General features: G+C 47.6%; 1 protein-coding gene across 6 annotated transcripts in view; it reads left to right on the top strand.

The window, feature by feature from the left end:
- The first annotated feature begins 320 nt into the window (after positions 1 to 320).
- The window catches only part of bcar3 (BCAR3 adaptor protein, NSP family member), a 35,730-nt gene continuing 14,443 nt past the window's right edge, over positions 321 to 21,607 (top strand). The window contains exons 1-6 of one of the 6 annotated variants that reach the window (XM_057037631.1): positions 321 to 456; positions 4,373 to 4,509; positions 6,449 to 6,563; positions 16,684 to 16,879; positions 17,085 to 17,303; positions 21,274 to 21,316. In XM_057037631.1, the coding sequence (XP_056893611.1) occupies positions 4,420 to 4,509; positions 6,449 to 6,563; positions 16,684 to 16,879; positions 17,085 to 17,303; positions 21,274 to 21,316 (663 nt within the window). In that variant the 5' untranslated portion in view covers positions 321 to 456; positions 4,373 to 4,419. Of the gene's footprint in view, positions 457 to 4,372; positions 4,510 to 6,448; positions 6,564 to 12,105; positions 12,262 to 15,120; positions 15,137 to 15,484; positions 15,632 to 16,683; positions 16,880 to 17,084; positions 17,304 to 17,784; positions 17,826 to 21,273; positions 21,317 to 21,607 lie in introns of those variants that run through there. The other 5 variants (XM_057037632.1, XM_057037633.1, XM_057037636.1 and 2 more) reach the window with 5 other exon arrangements.

Below are 21,607 nucleotides of genomic sequence, written 5' to 3'. Positions count from 1 at the left end.
TTGGTGGCCTGGTTAATGGTGGGCTGTTGAGCTGAGCCTGGACCAGAATCAGTGCTGCAGTCCAGGAGTCTGGAGGGCTGTGGCGATATTCTTCAGAATGAGATACAGGTGTCTTCAGCCATGTTGCACAGACAGCAGCTTCAGTACCCCCCCCCCCCCCCCTGTGGTCCCCCCCCCTCCTCTGTGGTCCCCCCCCCCTGTGGTCCCCCCCCCTCCGTGGTCTCCCCCCCCCCCTCTGTGGTCCCCCCCCTCTGTGGTCTCCCCCCAGGTTGTGGGCTGGTGCCTGCAGATCATTGGCTGACTCACTGCAGCCTGTCTGATGTGCTCGCTGAACCGATTCCACGGTGATCACAGCTTCAACTGTAGGGCAGCATCTCTACGACAGACCCCCCCCCCCCCCAGCAGCAAGCTGCAGCCTGCATGGAACAGTGTCGCTCACTCTGCAGCTCTCTGGAGGTAAGACATGATTAAATGATTGGCAAGGTCTAGATTTGGTTTGGACAGAAGGAAGAGGGAGAAACTGTCCGTGTCATCAGTCTCACCTTCACCTGTGAGGAGGCTTGTTTTTGGGGGGCGGGCTGAGGGGTTTCTGATCACTTTAAAATCTGCACTATTTTAGAGAAGCAAGCCTGTCTGTCTGTCTGTCTGTCTGTCTGCCTGCCTGCCTGCCTGTCTGCCTGCCTGTCTGCCTGCCTGCCTGCCTGCCTGTCTGTCTGTCTGCCTGTCTGTCTGTCTGTCTGCCTGCCTGCCTGTCTGTCTGTCTGTCTGTCTGTCTGTCTGTCTGTCTGTCTCCATAATAAAGGAACAAACAATGTATTTGTTTAAATGTATTTGTTTTAAAGTAGTTTTTGATATTAATGATCATATTTATTGTGATGTACTAAAGCCCCCCCCCCCCCCCCCCCCCCCGGGTGGGTGGTCCTCATCATGGCTTCAGTAATATGAGACTATAAACCTTCATATAATTTGAGTGAGAAATGTGTATTCTTGGTTTAAATTACACTCTTCCCCTCTGTGCTTGTAAAGTAGACACTTGTGTTTAGGGGCCCTAAAAAGGGAACTGGTTAAAAACCAGTAGAAGCACGGTGGACTGAGTCCTGACTGCTGTGATAACAGACCCTGTGTGTGTGTGTGTGTGTGTGTGTGTGTGTGTGTGTGTGTTTGCAGAATAACAATCGCATTCAAATAACTGTAATTTGTCTCCCAGCTCTGGGATATCAGCGTCCAAAGAAAATATTTAGTTCATCTTCATCACCCATTAAAAATGATAAAAATCTGTCGGATGTTGTGACTATAGATCAGATCAGAGAGGGAGGAGACAATAGAGGGAGCTTTTATTTTGTTTTCCAAGTGAGGCTGGTGAAGAGCAGAACGTAAAGCAGAGGGACGAGATGAAAGGAAGGACGGGTTCCTCTAATCAGCGCCAACAGAACGTCAGGGGTGGCGGCCAGAGCAGACGTGTGGCGCCCTCACCTGCTGCTGAACCGGGTCAAGGTTTGGTACATTTCTCTGAGAGCATGAGCTCGTCCGTCTCCCCGGCCCAGAGAAGGCTGCTGTCACTGGCTCCATGGAAACGCTGATGTTCTTCTAGCAGCTTAACTCCATTGGTGGGATTGTGCCTAATTTCATTGGCGCACCAGGTGCCCTTGGAGGGGCAGGCTGCCGTTAGAGCCGCTCAGAAATGTCCTCTGATGCTGCAGGGTGCTTCCAGACTTTGGACCCTGCTGCTGCTGTTGTGGGGAGTTCGGTCGGTGGGATGCTGGGAAAGGTCAGTTTATATTCCATAATCCGGTGGAGGCTGTGATGGCGCTCCAGAGAAATATGGTCGTGGGAAAATGCTGAGGTCAAACCCACGAGATGGGACGGAACAGGAAGAGGTGCCTCTCGGGACGCGGCTCGGATTTCTGCAGCGTGAACTTGGGGACGGGTTTCCTCACCGTTCTGTCATACTTCCGGAGTTTTGGGAATGTGTAGAAGCATCTCCACACACCCATTTCACTCCTCTTCTTCAACCAAATTCCTTTCTTGGACTCCTTTCAACTCCATCAAAGTTCTGTGGAACCCAAATGTGTCCATCATTTTCCAAGAACGTTCCTCCCGTCAGGTGGGACCGTCCACAGCATCAGGCAACGCTTCAGAGCGGCGAACAGCTGGATCATCTGGCTGGAAGATGGCGTCCTGGTGACGGCCTGGGGAGACGGGGCGTGGCAGGTTCCCTCATTTGTTCGTCGTCCTGATGCCTCGTTTCTGCCTGAGACCTATTTGATTGATAAGCTTCTAGATCTTGAACAGGTGACACAGCGGTTTCTGCACACGGCTGTTAGAGGAGGGTAAAACGGGGCATTTTGGGGTATTTCCAGGAGGCATTAAATGATGATGAGTCATGCATAGTTAATCTCCATCAAACTCTGCCGCTGCGTTGTGTAATAAAGTCAATATCGACTCATTTAGAAATACGCCGATGGTAAATTTTAATCGGTGCTGTAAGTGGCGCTTGTGACGGTGCACGTTAGGGCAGCGGTCCATCAAAATGACCTCTGATGTTTTGGAAAAGGACTTAAGTTGATTGAAAGTGGAGGACGGGAGGAGATGAAGATGAGATATGTCAGTGTGCATATTTGCTGTGTCAGCATAATCTGTTATCAGGCTCATCGTCAGAGAACCAGCCAATAAATCACGTGTGTGTGTGTCTGCACGTGTGTGTCTGCACGTGTGTGTCTGCATGTGTGTGTGTGTCTGCACATGTGTGCGTCTGCATGTGTGTGTGTCTGCATGCGTGTGTGTGTCTGCACATGTGTGTCTGCATGTGTGTGTCTGCGTGTGTGTGTGTGTCTGCACATGTGTGTGTGTCTGCGTGTGTGTGTGTGTCTGCATGTGTGTGTCTGCATGTGTGTGTGTGTCTGCATGTGTGTGTGTCTGCGTGTGTGTGTGTGTCTGCGTGTGTGTGTCCCAGGAACCATGCTGTTCAGCTCTGAGGTGGCACATTAGCCACAGCTGTGGAGCACATGAACACAGACTTAATGTGGTCACCAGATCTGCGTTCTTGCTTTAAAGACTGTAAACGGCACACAGCCGATGGAAAAAGGACATTTGGTGGCACTAAAACGATATCCAGCACTAAAACGATATCCAGCACTAAAACGATATCCAGCACTAAAACGATATCCAGCACTAAAACGATATCCAGCACTAAAACGATATCCTGCCCACTGTTGGTGGATAACATCTCGCTGGGTAAAACCTGCCAGTAGTAATATTGTCACAAAAGGCAGCTTATTTAACCTTTTCATGATTTATCATTAAGTGCAGACAGGTGAGGAGTTTGTTGGACACCTTCGACGGTCCAGATCCAGATCCTCTGGGGCTTCCTCCCAGCCGGGTTTTCTGCCTCCCAGAGGGACAAAAGCTCTTCCTCGTACTTGTCCCGACCTGCGTTTTTCCCACCCAATTTGTTCGGTATCTTCAGATGAGACTTAAGTGGACTCGGGGCAGCTTGGTATCCCACAATGCACTTCAGCTCAGCCAACGGCAGCATCGGCACGCACATCAAAGTGATCCCACTTTTCTTTGAAGAGCCCTTTGTACAATCATGTTAGTGGATAAAGAGGTCATGTGATGCTGCTCCCTGGGAGCCACAGAAGTCGTTCATCCTCCCGAACGACCTCCGTTTCTCCCTGACAGAGAGGAGTCCATCAGCTGTATGAACTGTGTGTAATTTACATGATGACACGCTCAGATTGGTGGTGGTGGGGGGGTTGGAAGACACCTCTACATCTCTGTGACATTACTGAAGGTGATTGCTTGCAGGGGCTGCGTGACTGCGGTAGCAATGGCTTCACACACGCTGACAGATATGTTGGAAAGGCCGGTGAAGAAGAGTTTCCTGTCAGATGTTTCAAATCTAACAGTGAAGATGTGTTGAAGGTCAACACGGGCTGTTTCATGTCCACATGATGAGCCTCCGTTTCAGGCTCAGACTCCCACAGAGAGTCCGTCGTGCTTCTGCTCGCCTCCATCAGACTGGTCCAGACTTGGCTGCAGAACTGCAGCGCTGTCACATTAAGAGCCCAAACCAACTGTTCTTTCTGCTGAGCATCACAGCAATGCTGTTCTTCACACCTTTAAACTAAAATAGCTGACGAGGCACCTCCCTCCCTGCAGGTCAGAGGTCAGAGTCACTCATTTTTAACCATCAGTTTAGTGTTTGTCCTCGCTACCCCGACTTTGGATCCGTTCATTATCCCTCCTTTATTTACATATGTGAATGCTATTAAACACTTATAGATTTGACACCAGTTTAAAAGGCTTCATTCTCTTAAAGAATTGTTTTCCACATGTCTTAGGAATTTAATCATGTTTTTCTACTTTCCAGGTTCACTGAAGATGTGAGTGCTGGACTGCGTGCACGTCCGCGTCGCCATGAAGCACCAATCGATCTCCAAATGGTTGAGCCAGCTGGGTCTGCCTCAGTACTGCCTGGCATTAGAGCAGGAGTACGATGGCGTGGAGGTAAAGGTCTCCCGTTGATGCTCGTAAATGAAGGGGGGGGGCACCACTTACAGGTACATTTCAAACACCGATGTGGGAACCAGGAGCCTCCACCAGACACACGGGAGGGAGGCAAAGACGAGCGCTCGATTTATATTTTATCTGGTTATTGAACCATATTGGCGTCAACCCCCCTGGAAACCGTCAGCCATGCAGAATGAAGGCAGCTTAGCACTGTTGAACTTTCTGCCTATTATGGCAACAACATCCAGCTCAGTGGTTCGTAGCTATCTGGTAAAACCAACCAGCCCCCGTCATCAACACAAACATCACCTGAGGGCACCGGCTTCATCCCTCATTCACCGCCCGCTCCAATGCCGATCACAAAGTGGTGACATTAGAATGATCAGAATGATCTTTTAAAGCCAAAAGAAGCTCAGCGTCATTTCTCAGAGGCCTCGGAGGTTTGACGTGTGCGAGCAGAGTTCGATTCTGAAGAGTTCTTCATTGTTGTAGCAACACTCACATGGACAAAAGCAACATGGAGGACGGCTGTGTCAACCCTGTTATGAGCTTATTTTAGTGTTCAGCGCTGCAAAAGAAAGGAAAGCAAACATGTCAAACCTGCTGCTGGACACAAAAGGAGACAGCATGACTGAAATAATGAATGAGGGGGAGATTCCGCCCGTTTGGTTGGAATATCAAACAATTTTCTCTCTCTCTGGAGTTTTCCCACATAGTGGCATCAACAGAACAGCTGTAAAATGAAGTCATCTCACATCCAAACATGTTATTACTGGTTAGGCCTGTTTACAGCTGCCGCCCTCTCCCTGTGTGTCGGTGTTACATCTGGATAAATGTTTCTACTCGTTAGCTTTAGCTTTTCATCCTGATTAATCCACAGCGTTGCTGTGATTCGGATGATTTGACAGCCCAACATCTGCAAGCGTACAGATGTGCAGTGTTGTGAGCTTGTGGTTATTGTGCAGCCTCATGTGCCCTTTAGTCTCCGTGCTTCTGAATGTCCTTGCGAGTGTGTTGCTGTTGTGTGTGCGAGTGTGTGTAGTCTAAACAACACATTGTGATGAGCTGAAAAGAATGGTTGCATTGTTGGAAAAACCAAAATAACAAGGCCTTGGTGTCGGGCCTGAGTGTTCTGCGGTGCCAGTGTGTGTTATTTGCGTGTGTGTGCAGGTCCACTGCTGTATGCTTGAGTTTGGCTTCAAAGGCTCGCGGCTTCCCCCTCTGGGCTATTTCAGGGCTCATTTATGTTAAATGCAGCGAGGGCTGACGGGTTGCAGGTTGTTTCCGTGTGTGTTTAAGACAATGCTGTAATGACAGGGGGAGGTTGAGGGGAGGCAACGGCACGCTTTTGGAAGATGGGAGGTCACCTGTGGCCTCCTTCTGGAGCCACAAACCTGTCCAGACACACAGGGCTTCCCTGTCCTTCCTCCAAAGGTAGTAGTCTTAAAAAACACCCAAACTCTACTCACTTCATACCTCTCAGTTGTTGAACGGCGAGTAAAGCAGGAAGATCTACCGCAGCTCCTTCACAACGTTTACATCTTGAGGAGCATCAGCAGATAAACATCAGCATCGGGGCCGCTGACATTCTCATCTGACATTCTCATCTGTTGTTAGGGGCTGTTTTACTGTTGTCATGATGAGCCTCAGTAATGTTGAGGCTGCTGTTCAGATCAGGAGAGATCTGCTGGAGTCACGGTGTGGTTGACACCAGCACCGTATCCGAAACACTGTCAACTCTTCCTCAGGGTTGGATGGTGCCGCTTAAAACACATGAATCATTAGTTTAACCCAAGTTATCCCCAAACGCCAATGTTTAAATGCTTGTTTTAAAAAAAATAAAGTACGAGCCAGTGAATTTAGAGCTGTCAAAATTAGTTTTTTATCAAACGCTACGGGCTGCCAACATGTAACTCAACGTTTCTATGTCTTTCAGGACCTCCTCCACATCTCTGAGTATGATCTGCTGGAGCTCGGCGTCCACAATCACCTTCACCGCTTGCACCTCCTCACTTCCCTGCGCCTCCTTCAGGAGCGAGAGAGGAGGAAAGGTACTCTCGTGCACGCACACGTGCGCAGTCAGCCAAACATGATCTTTTCTTACCTCCTCAATCAGCTCCTTTGGTTCAGGCGAGTGTTTGTCGGAGTCTCCGTGTTTTCCTGTCTCTGCCCGTGTTGTGGAGACCCGATAGCATGGCTGTCATGTGAAGACATGTCCATGCCTGGGGGGGTCTGGTGGGGGGGGGGGGGGTTGTCTGGAGGAGGACAATGCTGGCACACACATACACAAACATTTGAACACTTTTAAAGGTCTCAGAAAGTAAGGAAAAGAATGCTGAGGCCTGCAGTCCTGCTGAGTTTAATCGTGTGTGTGTGTGTGTGTGTGTGTGTGTGTGTGTGTGTGTGTGTGTGTGTGCGTGTGTGTGTTGTTTGCCCACTTTCCCATGCATTGTCCTGAGAAATCTAAGTGTTGTCTTGGTGACAGAGTTGTGTAGCAGGAGACCAGTTCATGTCCCAGAATAATATCAGTAGCCAGATCAGATTTATACCAGATCAGTTTCAAGATTATGTTTTCAGTCCGTTGCCTGTTTTTGGTCGTACAGAATTATAATAATTATAATTTGATTTTATATATTTTCTGGTCATGAAAAGTCAGCAAAATTTAACACAAGTGTCATGACGATTACAAAGCGGGCATCTCCATTTTATTCACATTTATTCAGACAAAAATGTGTTTCTAATAACTCCACTGATGTGGGAAATGAGGTGTTTAGGCTTTATCCCTTTTGACGCTAATATATTTGGGAAAAAATACTGACATTTAAAATGAAAGGTCGCTGAATTAGGGTGCAGAAATGAAAACTTCAGCATATACTCGTATACAGCAGGAGGCATCACCATGAAAGCGTGAGGATTTGCACGTGGCATAAACACCACAGCAGTTGAAGGTTTTGGATTATGGCTTTCCGCACACATTTCGGCGTTCCCGGGAACGCCGTGTGACCACCAGCAGAGGCCCGAGCTGCACCTTCGTGTTGGTTACTCAGGGAAAACAACCTGTGGTTGAAACGGCTCTGGTGTTATCTGTCTGCATGGCGTCATCTAATGGCACACACACACACACACACACACACACACACACACACACACACACACACACACACACACACACACACACACTCGCGTACACAAACAACGTATCCTTCAAAAGTGCTGACTCAAGCCGTCTGACCCAGATAAGAGTGTTCCACCTTTGGGATCCACACGTGCGCACGGACAAACGGGCACAAAGTGACTCGGCTTCATCACATTTCTGTCTCCCGGCTTCAGGCTGTAATTAGGAAGATCATCAGGTACTTTCCTGGTTGGAAATGAATCCAATTAAAAGAATTAGAGGGCGAATGAGGAGGATCGTTATGGCGTGGGTATGGAGCCACCGTGGTCCTGCTCGGAACCCCACATCCTTTCATCTCTGCTTTTATGCAGCATATTTTGAAAATCATCTTGTTAAATGTTAAACAGAGAGGAAATCACAAGAGGTAACATTTACCCAAGTTAGAAAAAACTGCGTTCCTATCTAAGATTAGAAATTGTCCTTAGTTTCAGTAAAAACACGTGTTTCCTGGCGTGTTTTCATTTCCACCTGCTCCAAAGCCTCCCAGCTCTGCATCTGAACGCATGTCTGCATTGAATTTTGCACTTTTATCTGGCTTTTATTAGTTTATGATAAAGTTTCCTGGAGGTGACAGGTGATGGGTCGCTGCGTTAGGGTTAGGGTCAGGGTTAGGGTTAGGGTTAGGGTTCACGCCTCAGGGTTAGGGTTAGGGTGAGGGTGAGGGTTCACGCTTCAGGGTTAGGGTTAGGGTGAGGGTGAGGGTGAGGGTTAGAGTTGGGGTTAGGGTTAGAGTTGGGGTTGGGGTTAGGGTTAGGGTTAGGGTGAGGGTTAGGGTTAGGGTTAGGGTTAGAGTTGGGGTTGGGGTTAGGGTCAGGGTTAGGGTTCACGCCTCAGGGTTAGGGTTAGGGTTAGGGTCAGGGTTAGGGTCAGGGTTAGGGTTCACGCTTCAGGGTTAGGGTTAGGGTCAGGGTTAGGGTTCACGCCTCAGGTTAGGGTCAGGGTTAGGGTTAGGGTTCACGCCTCAGGGCTAGGGTTAGGGTTAGGGTTAGGGTTCATGCCTCAGGGTTAGGGTTAGGGCTAGGGTTAGGGTTCACGCCTCAGGGTTAGGGTCAGGGTTAGGGTTCACGCCTCAGGGTTAGGGTTAGGGTCAGGGTTAGGGTTCACGCCTCAGGGTTAGGGTCAGGTTAGGGTTAGGGTTCATGCCTCAGGGTTAGGGTTAGGGCTAGGGTTAGGGTTCACGCCTCAGGGTTAGGGTCAGGGTTAGGGTTCACGCCTCAGGTCGCAGGTCTCCTCACCCACAAACAGTCATCACACGTTCATTCCCACTTCAGATTCAGGTGTGTCGTTCTGACCCGAACACTCGTGTGTGCCGAACACGGTTCACACGCACGCATCCTTGTTGACGTGCATGTTAGAGAGGCGACAGGTGTTGGCGCTGACCGTCTGGGTTGTGTTTGTTTAGCTGGGCTCCGATCTGAGACAGATATAGAACCATCAAACCCACATGGACACAACAACCCTCCGTCCATATTGGGCTCGTGATGATGGCTGGAAATATATTTATCGGACCTTTTCCTGTCTGCCAGTGGTGGTAGAGGTCCGTTGTGACCACCAGAACCAAGACGTGGTTGTTGGATGGTTTTTACCAGCTGTTGCAGATCTTCTTTTTTTTCCTCTTTTCAACAGCCAGACACACATTCTTTACCAGCTTAGGTCACACCACGTTCTCTAAAAACACACAGCTCCATTTTTATCGTAAAATTAAACCTATGCTTTTATCGTAATGTTTTGACATTGTTGTTTGGAGTAAATTACATCTCTAAAAAGCAAAGCAAAGGTGGAGAGTCGAGCCTTTGAAATGAAAATTCTTCAAAAACCAAAGATTTTTCTGGGGTGACTCGTTTTCCTCAGAGCGGAATGACGATGCAACATGATTATTTATGTCACAGGCAGGATCGCCTCCCGTATGAAGGTGATATCCTCATCAACGTGACCTCCAGTTAATACGTAGTGTACTATAAACATGTGCTTCTATCTGTGTGTGTGCAGTTGGTTCTTATCAATCATGTGTCCAAACAGGGAAGATCTAGTTCCCAGAATTGAGTTCATTTAAGATGTGGAACCAAAAAACAGACACAAGTGAGTGTTCAGAGGTGATCCACCTGGTGAGGACTGTTGTGCAAAGATGAATCACGTATGTGGAGCTTCTGTCCTGTTGGTTGTGAATCAATAGTGGCTCTGCTGTCAAACCAACTGAAAACAATCCCATTAAGCAACTATGAGTCAAAAAAAAAACATCTTTTGGTTTCCTAATCCTCCAGGCTGCAGCCTGAGGATTGAGGAGTAAACACCGGAGGTTCTAAACCTGTCTGCGCAGAAACACACGGGAGCACGTGCACGTGCAAAGAGTCTCCCTTCAGAGACGAAGGGGCCGGGAGGAGGAGAGGTGAGGAGAGGCTGGAATGAGGGGGAGACGAGTGCAGGATGCAAAGTCTGAACTTTTGTTACAAGATTAAACCCGTGAGGTTAAAATGCTTTATGCTGTGATCACGGAAACATGTCGGTGTTCCTGCAGGTGCAGAACCCAGGAGTCCTGAAATGTTCTGGTCTTTATTCTTCTTCTGTGGTAGTCGCCTGGAAGAGAGCAGAGGCGTACTGTTGAATGCAGGAGTCATCAATAAAGAGCAGTCAGGTGCTTCGCTGGCAGCTTCACACCGTGTTTGAATATGCTGCTTCTTTTCTGCTCCATCAGTCTGATTAAAAACAATCTCCTTTTTGCCACCTTACTTATTTCCTTTTATCCACGTAGACTCGAACCCTGTAAGCCGTGAATTAGGCGGTTAAATATGAGGATGAACGCATGCAGACAGCTCGTGTCAGCATTAAGCAAGAGGCATCTACTCGTCCTGCATTCTTTGTCTTTTTGCCGGTGTTTTAGTGCTTCAGGAGATGATTACAGATCTCGCTCCTGACTCACCGTGCACCTTCCTGGAAGCGCCACCCTCTGAGGCTCACCAAGATGCCAAGAATTCCCACATGCTCGTGTGATTTAGTCAGAACCGAAAGGCCAAGCGTAGCTCCAGCTCCATATTTCAGCAACGGGTTTCTATATATGTGGCTGTGAGCTACTCTGCTTTAAAATTATTCCCTTAAATGAGCAGAATAATAAAATGATAAGAGCTGAGATCATAGCAAATCACCAACAGTCACTTTTCTAAAAATGAAACCCAAGCAAAATGTTTGCTTTCTACACACAGAGAACAATTCTACTAACAAACACAGGACATTTTTGGGAAGTGAGGACATTATGGCCGATCTTCACACCTTCAAAGAGGGTTGAGACATGGCTGAGGTTAGAGTTAGGGTCAGGGGCTTAAGGGTGTCAGGGTGTGAGGGTAAAGAGCTGGGAAATGCATTATACCTATGAATGTCCTCACAAAGATAGCAGTGCAAGTATGTGTGTGTGGTGCAGGTCATCTGATCATGTCAGTTTTCATAGCAGCAGGATGGACCCTTGTATTGTCTGAAAGGAAACACGCGCACGTCTGCGTGTGTTGTCGTCTCTGGACAATGTAGAGGAATGGGGGGGGGGGACAAAGACAGGAGAGTGTGTTGACCCGGGGGCCAGTCAGCACACACACACACACGCACGGACATCAGGTATGAGGTCACAGCTGCAGCAGAGCTCTTATTGGTTCAATTGTTGTTCGTGCATTCTTTTATTATTTCCTTTTCACATTTCTCAAAGCTGTGGCCCAAACTACAAACGTTACAGCTGCATTTCTTCTTGAAAACATGTCCCGTCAAACTAGTTTAATATTTCTTTTACCGATAAGTCATCTCTGTCGTGGAAAAGCTCGCCTGTGATCCGTCCGATGTCGGTCTCGCTCCATCTGAACCCACTAATGTGCTGATGTTTACGCTATGACATCAGCTTTTACGTGTGTTTAGCTTCTGTTGTCTCTGGTTACCACTTTACTTCAGTGTCCTTGTAGCAAAAAATGTGTGTGAGATGATGTTTTGGTGTTTTAGCAACGGTGCAAAAACTCTAAAAACTCTGATTTGAGCTGATTTATGCTTCATAAAGAGCGAGCCAAGCAGTAAAGTCTGGGGAATGAGCACGAAGTGGACCTCAAGCTGCTCAAACATGTCTGGACCCTGCTGAGAACAGAGTTTTTGGTTGTTTCATCCCCAGTCTGCAAATAGCAACGTCTAAATCTTCTGTAAGTAGAGGAGCCAGTTGGTGCGAGATGTTTCAAACAAAAAGGCTCGGAGGATGAAATATGAGGCAGTGCAGGGAGCAGAGAGGAGAGGAGGAGGGCTGGGAGAGTTTTCTTTAGAGCTGGGGGGCAGCAGCCAAGAGACATCGCCACTAAAAAAGAAGAAAATAAAAACTCCTCCCAAACGGAGGAGGAGGAGGAGCTGGCTCACAAATCACTGCCTAGGGAGGCGTGGGGGGGTGGGTGGGGGGGGCAGAGCAGGCTGATTGTGCGCTGTTGCTTGTTGTTGCCTGTCTGAGTGTAGCGTCTTCCAGCTGGTTCAGACAGTCACTTCAGCTAAATATGAGCCGGGACTCGTGTGGAGGACAACTATCGAACTGAGAGGAGGAAAAAGAGCAGAGGTCACACTCTCAGGTAAGAGTGGAAACCTGTTTATGCAGCTCAGCATCCGTGATACGGTGTGTTTAGGAATGTGTGTGTGCAGCCTGTTATCACCAGTCACATGTGTTTTTAACATTTTAAGCACATGAACTGAGTTTATCTACAGTATAACTTGATTTTTTTAAAAGAATAAATATATATACTGTCCTTTCTTTGGTTTGCCTGTCGCCTGTTTTAGGCAACACGTTGCCATCCCAAGGCGCTGGGTGTAACTGTGGTTGCTGGGATTGGTGGTGCTAACTGGGGAGAAACCCCAGCAGGAAACAATTAGATGAAATATAGCAGATAAGAAGGTTGCTTTCTTGTTTGAGTGTTTCTATATTTAGCTCACATTCTCAAGGGTTGCTTGTACTTAAAAGCTCTGTCAGATTTTTTTGGGGTTACTTTTATTCTTTTTAGCCCAGCTGACACCCTGTAGTCTGTAAATATTGGTGCACAACTCATGAATTAATGAATGCTCTATCATCTAAACCTAAGTAACACTTGATGTGTTATCATATAATCAGCTGGGATAGTGACACACGGGCATCAGGTCAGACGTTCGTCAGAGTCACGGCGGAGCTACTGAGCGGCACCAGACCGTAATGTGTGTGTGTCATATTGGCAGAGCTCAGCTTTTAACCTCATGATTGATGATTGTGACCCGGTGTGTGTGAGTGTGTGTGTGGTGTTGTGTTACCTGTAGGTGTGAGATCAACGCTGGCTGTTCTCAGCGTCTCCAGACCGACTCGGAGGTTGAAGATGGAATCTTGAATGGAATTTCTGCTGTGATCCAGAGTTGTTCTGAGATTTGCAGGCTGGTTTTGCTGCTTATGTCAGGCCTCATCAAGGACCTTGAAGTGTGTGTTGTCAAGGACCGATGGTCCTGACTGGCTGTCTGTCCTTGAATCTTGAACAACATGTTTGTTCTCACACAAAAATCTGGAGACACAACAGTGGGATTTAATAATGTCTCATGAATATCACACACACACACACACACACACACACACACACACACACACACACGCACGCACATTTTTAACCCACACACTGAAGATTCCCCCCCCACAAAAGCTAACTCTACACAATGGTCATGTGACAGTTGTTCAGTTGTTCCCATTGTCCACTTCTGGCCAGGGGCTAGTGTGTGTGTGTGTGTGTGTGTGTGTGTGTGTGTGTGTGTGTGTTTAAATCCTTCAGAGAAACCTCCTCATTTGCTGCATGTTACTGTTGCTTTTGCTGTTTTTGTGTGTCGGTTATAAAGGGCCTTTCTGCAACATTGGAGTTTATTTTTAACTTGTCTGTGTGAGTCTGTTGGAGCAAGTCACACTCTTTCCACTCTCTGGAGTAAAGCGCTATTTAACAGAAGAAATCAAAGCTGGCTCCTGATTTAAGGGTATAATTGAGGAGAAGGACGAGGATTAAAGCAGTTAGAGAAAAGTGTGGTGCTTTACTGGTGTGGGATCAAACACAGCATGAGACAGTGAAAATGGAGAAAGGAAGTGAGAGTAACCCTCCATAACGAGCTGCCCAAATCTAAATGTTTATACTGCTATTTCCTCTTCCTGTTTAACTCCACTTGCTTCCCAACCAAGGCCTTTGTGTATTTGTGGCTCCCAGATAACATTGCCTGAAATATATAGTCTTTCATGACCAGGGAAACCAACCAAATAATTCCCAGTCCAATTTATTCACTGGTCCGACTCTCCCCGATGTGCCCAGATATTAAAATATGCATTAATTGTTCAATCTTTTTAACGACTCTGTTCCTTTAAAACGATGGCAAATTTCCTTTCATTCATTCCTTTATTAAAGAAGTGAATGAAGTTGTAGCAGGAAATACAATATGTCCCACTCCTCCTCGGGGACGGGTGATAGAGCGAGACATCTGGAAGAGAGGAAGGGACAGACGGAGGGAAAAGAAAAGCACATGGGACAAAAAGGGGACAAAGTCATCAAAGAAGAGCTGACATGATGGGCGCACATTAGGAGGGGGAGAAGATGGATGGGAGAGGGAGACTCAAGGAGACAGGCCACAGGTCAATGTTACCGCTCGGGTAGAGGAGAGGAAGTGTGTTTGTTACACCTGAACTTACTTCCTGTCTGCAGGAACAATGTTTTCATCAGAGCACTGAACAAAAACCACGTCTGTGTTTTCACTCAGTGAGGGTCAGATCTTATTATTCTGCAGGGGAGGGTGTGTGTCTGGCAGATGGTCAGATGGTCAGGGCCACACACACACACACACACACACACACACACTGACCCTGCCAGAGGGTCTTATAATAGGTCCCTCTTGTATTGGTTCTGCCCCTCAGAGGAATCCACACTCTGACCCAGCATGCCTAAGCAGGACTTTTACAGTCTCTTTTAGTGTGTGTGTGTGTGTGTGTGTGTGTGTGTGTGTGTGTGTGTGTGTGTTTTACTTGTCATGCTGAAGAGCCTCCAGCTGTTCTTTAACTATATTTGCATTTTTATTGTGATTCATTCATTCAGGCTCAGACCTCCTGCTAAAGCAGCTGCCGCTGCGTTTGTGGCGTCTCATCTGGACGCGGAGACGACGCGATTCCACTCGATCTCTGTGCACGTCGGCAGACGACTACATGCAGAGAATCCAAATAACATCATCAGTTGCAGATTTTGCTGTCCGAGAGCCACGCGATCTGCCATTTCTGCTGATCTTGTCGTTCCACCTCCATCGTTACGGCGGCGTCTCCGGCGGCTGCAGCTATGTTTAGCGCCTGTTACCCAACAGACTTCTGCATTTCTCCTATATTTGACTGAGAGGAAACACAGAAGCTGTCGTTGCAGGCTCATCCATCCGGGCCAAAGCAGATGTAACGTCTTTTCCTTTGATGGGAGTCATGTGAGTTTTTGTGGATTGGAGCTGTTGGGGGGTCTTAAGCCCTCATCTTCATCAGCTCTCGTCTTCATCAGAGCTGGCAGCACCAGAACGACCGCGGCGCCACGCCCACCCGTTTCCTCTGATCACAATCAGGGCGATCAGATAGACACAACAGCAGAGAGCAGTCTTGGTTCTGGGGAGGTTGCTGGAGCAGGAGGGGACTTCCCTGTCCCCCGTCCTTCTGTCCAGCGCGTCTGTCGGCTGATGTTTTGTCTGTCTGGGTGCTGCCTGACGACAGGTGATTCAGAGCAGGATGTAGCAGCCATCCCGTCCTCCCCTCGGCAGACACTAGCCCCCCCTCTGGCTGTTTACACAGCGCAGAATCTCTGCACCTTGACTGAAGACAGAGGTGCTCGGCTGCACCAGCTGAAATCCAAACACTGAGAGCAGCTGATGCTGACTTGTTGCTGCCTGTTCCAGCCACTCAGGCTGCAGCCATTTGTCTCACTTGTTCAGGTTTGTGTCATCTGTGTGTATTCACCTTCTCACGGTCGGGAATGATGGCTCTTCACCACACAGGCGCTTCAGTTTATTCACGCCGTTCTTCATACGAGGCGTCATTGTAGGTCAGCGTGTTCAATTCTGACGGTTTAAAAGAAATCCTAGCCAATGAATCACTTTAAAAATGTAACTGAGATGCGATGACAGTTGGCAGGCTGTATTAATTATTAATATAATGCTAATATGCAGCAGACAACCCTTTGGGTGAGTTCCAGTTCATGTGGTAAAACTTTCCAGAATAAAGACGCCGTCTGGCCGTCCTGACCTGAAGGTGTGTTACGTAATAACTGGCTCCTCCCCCCTCAGGGCTGATGTCACTATGTTACCTGTGTGATGTGAGCGTGTCATTGATACACCTGCTTCACATCTCTGCGTGTCACGTATCCTGATGTTTGGGCAGTATGAGCGTGTGCTCCAGGTCATGTGACCTCACAGGGGTGTTTTCCTCATTTACATCTCGTCTGTATCTTGTTCCCATCCTGTTGTCACTGCGCCCCTCAGCTTAGCTGTAAATTTACGTTATCTTCCAGAATTCTGTGGCTGTCACCCATCACATGTCTGAAACTGTCTCAAACTGTAATAATTTGAGAGTGTTCCTCAGATTATTGAAGTTTTCCACTACATATCTGGAGGTTTTAGCAGAGTTCTGTTATTTGTGTTCCAGCAAAACCTGTGATTTCGTCTTCAATTCTTTCACATTTGGAATCAGAATTGCAGAAAGCTACTTGGTGCCTGAGACCTCAGACGTGAAAGGTGGAAATAATGATAATTTTTCTCAAATTCATCACCAATGGGTCTGTCTCTGAGGCACAGGTTGACATTAAATGATGGTTCAGCTTATTTTATATTGGCTGGCGGCGTTCTTGCCCTGTGGTGTTGCTTCATCGTAGATTTCTATGTAGTTGCAGATCGTCGTCATGAAATCTCCACCGATCTCTGGCCCTGCTCGGCCTTTTCCAGACTAATCGTATAACTCCTCCACCTCTCTGCGTTTGACTGTTTTCCAGAGTTGAAGATGATGGCAGAGGGGCGCTTTGCCAGCCTGCCCCGGTCGCTCCACACACACCACAGCCTGGGAGCCGGCAGCTCACACCCTGGAGTCCCCTCTTCCTCCCTCTGTGTCCCTGGAGGCGGCTCCTGCTCCTCAAGGAGGCTTCAGGCCTCCCTCGTCACCTCCATGGACCTCCTCGGCACCAGATCGGGGTGGGTTGACGTCACAACCAGCCTGAAACGTTATGTTATCGGCGTCCGTGGATAAAAATATACAAGAAACAAACATCTGAACATCTGGATTATAACCCATTTCTACATTTAAATGTTCTAAAAGCCCGCCTGGTGTCCACATGCTGATGCATTTAAGTTCAGTAGCTAAAAGCGCTAATTCCTTCTCTTCACCTCTGGTTCTCAGCCTCCCTCCTGGACAGGACGGCAGCCCGTCAGACGGCTCTGCTGCTGCCTGCCAGCCAGTTTCCATACACGGAACTTTGCCGCGACGTAAGAAAGGTGGAGCCGGTCACGCTCACAGGACCTACACCTGGGACCCCAGATCCAATCAGGCGTCACGCTTCCATCAACCCCCGACTTCCCCGCTGGCCCAAGACAACAGTGAAGAATTTCACCCTTACAGGTAAACAAATGTGCCGCTGAATTTATAGCTGCCACAGTTACTTAAGAATATGGTCCTGTTTTATTAGAAACATTTCGTTTTCTCGAGTCGTCGCACCGTTGTGGCGTTTGTCCATTTTCAAATTCCAGGACTGTTTGAGGGGGTTGGAAACCCGAGCCTCTGAAACCCCCTGAAGGGAGAAGCCCAGACTTCAGAGAGGACACACACACATCAACACACACCTGTACACTCATCCCTCCTCATGGCCTGCCGCCTTTTTTTATCTGTAGTGTAGAGTTACAACAGACTGTAACTCATGATGTGTGTGTGTGTGTGTGTGTGTGTGTGTGTGTGTGTAGCCCTCAGCCTCTGGGTTACCTTTGTAGGTCAGGGTGTGCCAGGACAGATGACAGTGAACTGGAGGCTCTTTGTCTCTTCTCTGGATATATTTCAAACGCTGCTGACATAAACGGAGAAATTTGTCCAGGTCATCGTCAGACGTGCAGGTGGCTTCATAATGAACGTCACCGCCGTCTCAGCCTGGTTCGGTTTCATTCTTCTTCTTTTGAAGTCACTTAAGTGAAGGAGACATAGAAAGTAAAAGATGACATCACTGAAAAGAAGTAAGGGGATCTGAACCGACGCCACGTCGGCTCACGTCAAACTGCCCGTGGCTTTATTATAAATACACAACAAATGCACACATGCTGTTTATAGTTTGGTTGATTTACAAAATCATTTAAAACCAGAAATTGCTCCATTTTCTTCAGGCTTTAGTGTCGGGAAACCCAACTTTCCCAGATCTGACCGTCGTTTAACACCCTTTCACAGCTCACAGTTGACTTTTCTATAAAAAGATAACGGAATGTCTCCACCGCTCACTTTCCATCACTCAAGCTTTCCGCTGACCTCTGACCCCTGACCTTATGTTGCACTAGTTTCCAATTGGCCAGTTTGTCTTTGGTTTGACCCCTTTGGGCAGCGCTGTAGACCACCAGGAGACCAAAGGGGGGGTATGTGTGAGGAGGTCCAGAGAGGAGTCTGGCAGAAATAAGCAAATTCCAGCTGGAGACTCTTTCTCCACTTTCTCAGCCAGTTGTGTAAGTTTTCTGCAGAGTTTACACATTTTTTGTGCCTGAGGATCATGCTCACCTCTTAAGTCATTTTTAAATCCAGTACAGACTGAAAACAAACAGAAAAAGAGATATTTTAGTCATAATGCCACACATTATTGATTATTCTAGGTTTGTTTTTAATTTTTTGAGGTGCTCAACGTTATTAAATTCCTTTTGTAATCAGTCATTCCCAACAGCCTGGTTACATAGTTGGTTGGTACAAATCACTCCTTGCTCTCACTCATGGGAAAGTTTAGCTTTATTTAGACATTATAGATGCCTGGACAGTTTAAATTCCTGATTTTAGCGCTTCCCTGTAGCCTCGTCACTCCTGATTAAACACCACCTGTAGTGAGGCGTGTTTGGGCAACACTGACCCCTGCTGGCCTCCAGCAGACACTGCACAGGCTTCCCACTCACCCATTCCTCCCTCCTCGACTCCCACACATACAAGTATGGTGCCGTCCCTCACCGCGTCCAGCTGCGGTTGTGCTCTGTATTGTGTGGTGAGGTGCAAAGAACAACAAGAGCCAGAAAAAGATGAGTGTGGCGAGGGCCTCTGATTTTTCCTGCTCGCAACATTCACCGCCCTGTTGTTGAGTGTGTTGTGTGGTTATAGTGTGTGAGGATATCTGCTGCTGCTGTTTCAGCAGTCTGGGCAGAAGAGCTTTGGTCCCAAAGTGTTTCCACTGAAGAGTGGAAGATGAACTTTATTTTTGATCCAGTAACCGTATCAGATGTCATCAAGTACGCCTGGAACTGTCAGTAGCAGTCAGGAACCTGTGGAGGGATGAGAGAGATACACGGAAACGCGAACTGAAGGCACCTCGAGGACAACATAGCGCTGTCAACCAAGTCCAGGAAGGACAGTCAGACAACATCACCACTGCTGCTAATGTCACAAGATGGCTGCGCCCATATTCTCCACATTTAGTCTCATTTTTATGTAATGGCAGGAAATGATGTCACACTATCCATCTTCACTTAATGTCAGTGGTTTCACCTCCAGGGCTCCTGACCTCTGACCTCCCCGATTGCACGGGATTTTCCCTCAGCTGTGGCTGGGTGAAGTCCTGCAGGGTTTATATGGGAGTTGTCTGGTATGTGCTGATTCTCTGCGCTCCCACCTCAGAGAACGGAGCTTTAGGACCCGGTTGTGAGGGGCAGGTGGTTGCTGTGGTGACGGTTTGGGGCCACGCTGAACTTCAGCCAACCGCCGATTCCAGCAAAGCAACACTTACTTGTCACAACAAAGGACCAAAACTGAAATCTGAAAAGGAAATTTTAGTTTAGCTTGACCGCAAATGCTCAACATTTCTTCTCTTTACTTTTCCATCTAAAAATAACGGCAGAATATTGTGATGTAACAAGTTGCATCATGGGAAAAGACACGGTTTTATCACGTCCAACTCCAGACATGCTGTGCTCTCTGATGCTCAGCAATCAGAGAAAACCTTAATTGTGATGTCGTAAATTGCATATGTTCATGTTTATTTTGGGTCCTGGTGACACACTTTAAACTGGAGGTTAAGGCTGATGTTTACGGGACGCCATGCATGCACCATCCCATCATTATATATCATAAAATGAAGTAAATTTAGTTCCATATAATACCTATTCATGCATTTAAAAGGACGCTGCATCACATTAATTACGTTGCTGCACCAGATATTGCACAATCCGAGTCCCTAATGTAGTTTATTGTAAAGATGACATCATCTGGTTTAAAACAAGTATAAAAGAACATAACTATGATTTGAAGAATATAACGCTGCGTAAAAAGAGCTGTAATAACCTTGTAATAACAATCATATGATGAATGCTGAGCCTGCTGAAGCTGCAGGAGCTCCTGTAGGGGGCGATAGAGACACCTGACCGAGGCCTCCCAATATGAATAAAGATGCATTGTTGTGAATGGAAGCTTCTGTGTAGTTACGCAACTAATCCTTCTCATTACTTGTGGCAGTATTAAAGAGTGGGAGCATGTTTAGTTTGGTAAGTAATGGACTGTGCTAATATTCCCGTGGGAACAGTAGTAAAGACTTGGGGGGTTTAAACTACCAACCTCGCTAAGGCAGTCCAGGATTTTGAGCTAATTGCCTCTTTTGCTGAGCGGAAGGCTTTAAGCCTCCCGTAGAGGGAGAAATGAATCGATCTGGGAGTGTTTGAGAGACGGCACACAACACAATTAATGAGCCGTAGGTGAACAAGCTGCAATGGGAGCTGGTGATTTCTACATCTGCAACGTCTGCTGGCAAACATGTGAGATGACAAAGAGGCTTAATGGACTGGTTTGAGGGAGGCACAGGCTAATTGGACTGGTTTTAGTGGTGGAAGAGGAGCCCACGTGCAGGTACTGTAGATGCCATAAACACACATGGGAAGTGTTGAACTCCTCGCTCCAGAACCAAACTGAAACATCTAAGAAAGGAAATAAAATGCTGCCTCTGTTAACAAGTTTGCTTTGTAACCTCCTGTGAATTTGTCAGCGGACTCAGAAGGAAAGGCTGCAATGTGTGTTGGTGTGGGGGAGGAGAGAAGGAAGGAGGGAGGGAGGATAAGACAGCCAGGCGTGTTTACCACCAAGTGAGAGTGAGGAGAGAGAGACAGGCAGCAAATGAGACTCAGAAGGGGACAGTCTGCTCCAGTGGGAGGGAGACACGGGACAGTTTATGGTGCAGCTGTAAAGATAAGATGGAGTCTCCTTTGGCTTTGTGACATCTAATCTCAGAAATCTGCGTTTTATCTGCGCTGAACTCTTTTAGCATCCCCTAAAAGTGCCGAGGTGTTTCCGAAACATCCTGGGATTCAAACCTTCGCCATCACACAGAAATGTGCTCCCTAAACCGGACCATGTCTTTGTCTGTGTTCCCCAGGGAACCTGCTGCTGGCCCGGACGCCACGGTGGACTACGTCAAGGTAGGAGCAACACATTATTTACATGCTAGCTGCAGGTTCCACCTGCGTACCGAAGCTGGATTATGATGTTTGAGTGGAAACCCCTGATGGGCAGAAATCGCCCCCACGCTGGTTACACACAGCTTCGAGTGTGTCAGTGTGTTGGCAGCCTGTTGTGTTCAACATAGAATCACAGAAGTGGTCAAACTTGAGCTTTAATCCGTCACCGTCAGTCGGAAGCTGGATATGAAACTGGATGTCTGTCGTCAGGCTGCGACGCTGCTCACGTTTAATCCCGCTGGCCTCGAGGGA

This window comes from Takifugu flavidus, chromosome 7 (genome assembly GCF_003711565.1).
Source record: "Takifugu flavidus isolate HTHZ2018 chromosome 7, ASM371156v2, whole genome shotgun sequence".
Classification (NCBI taxonomy): domain Eukaryota; kingdom Metazoa; phylum Chordata; class Actinopteri; order Tetraodontiformes; family Tetraodontidae; genus Takifugu; species Takifugu flavidus.
This window is presented reverse-complemented; position numbering and strand designations above follow the sequence as displayed.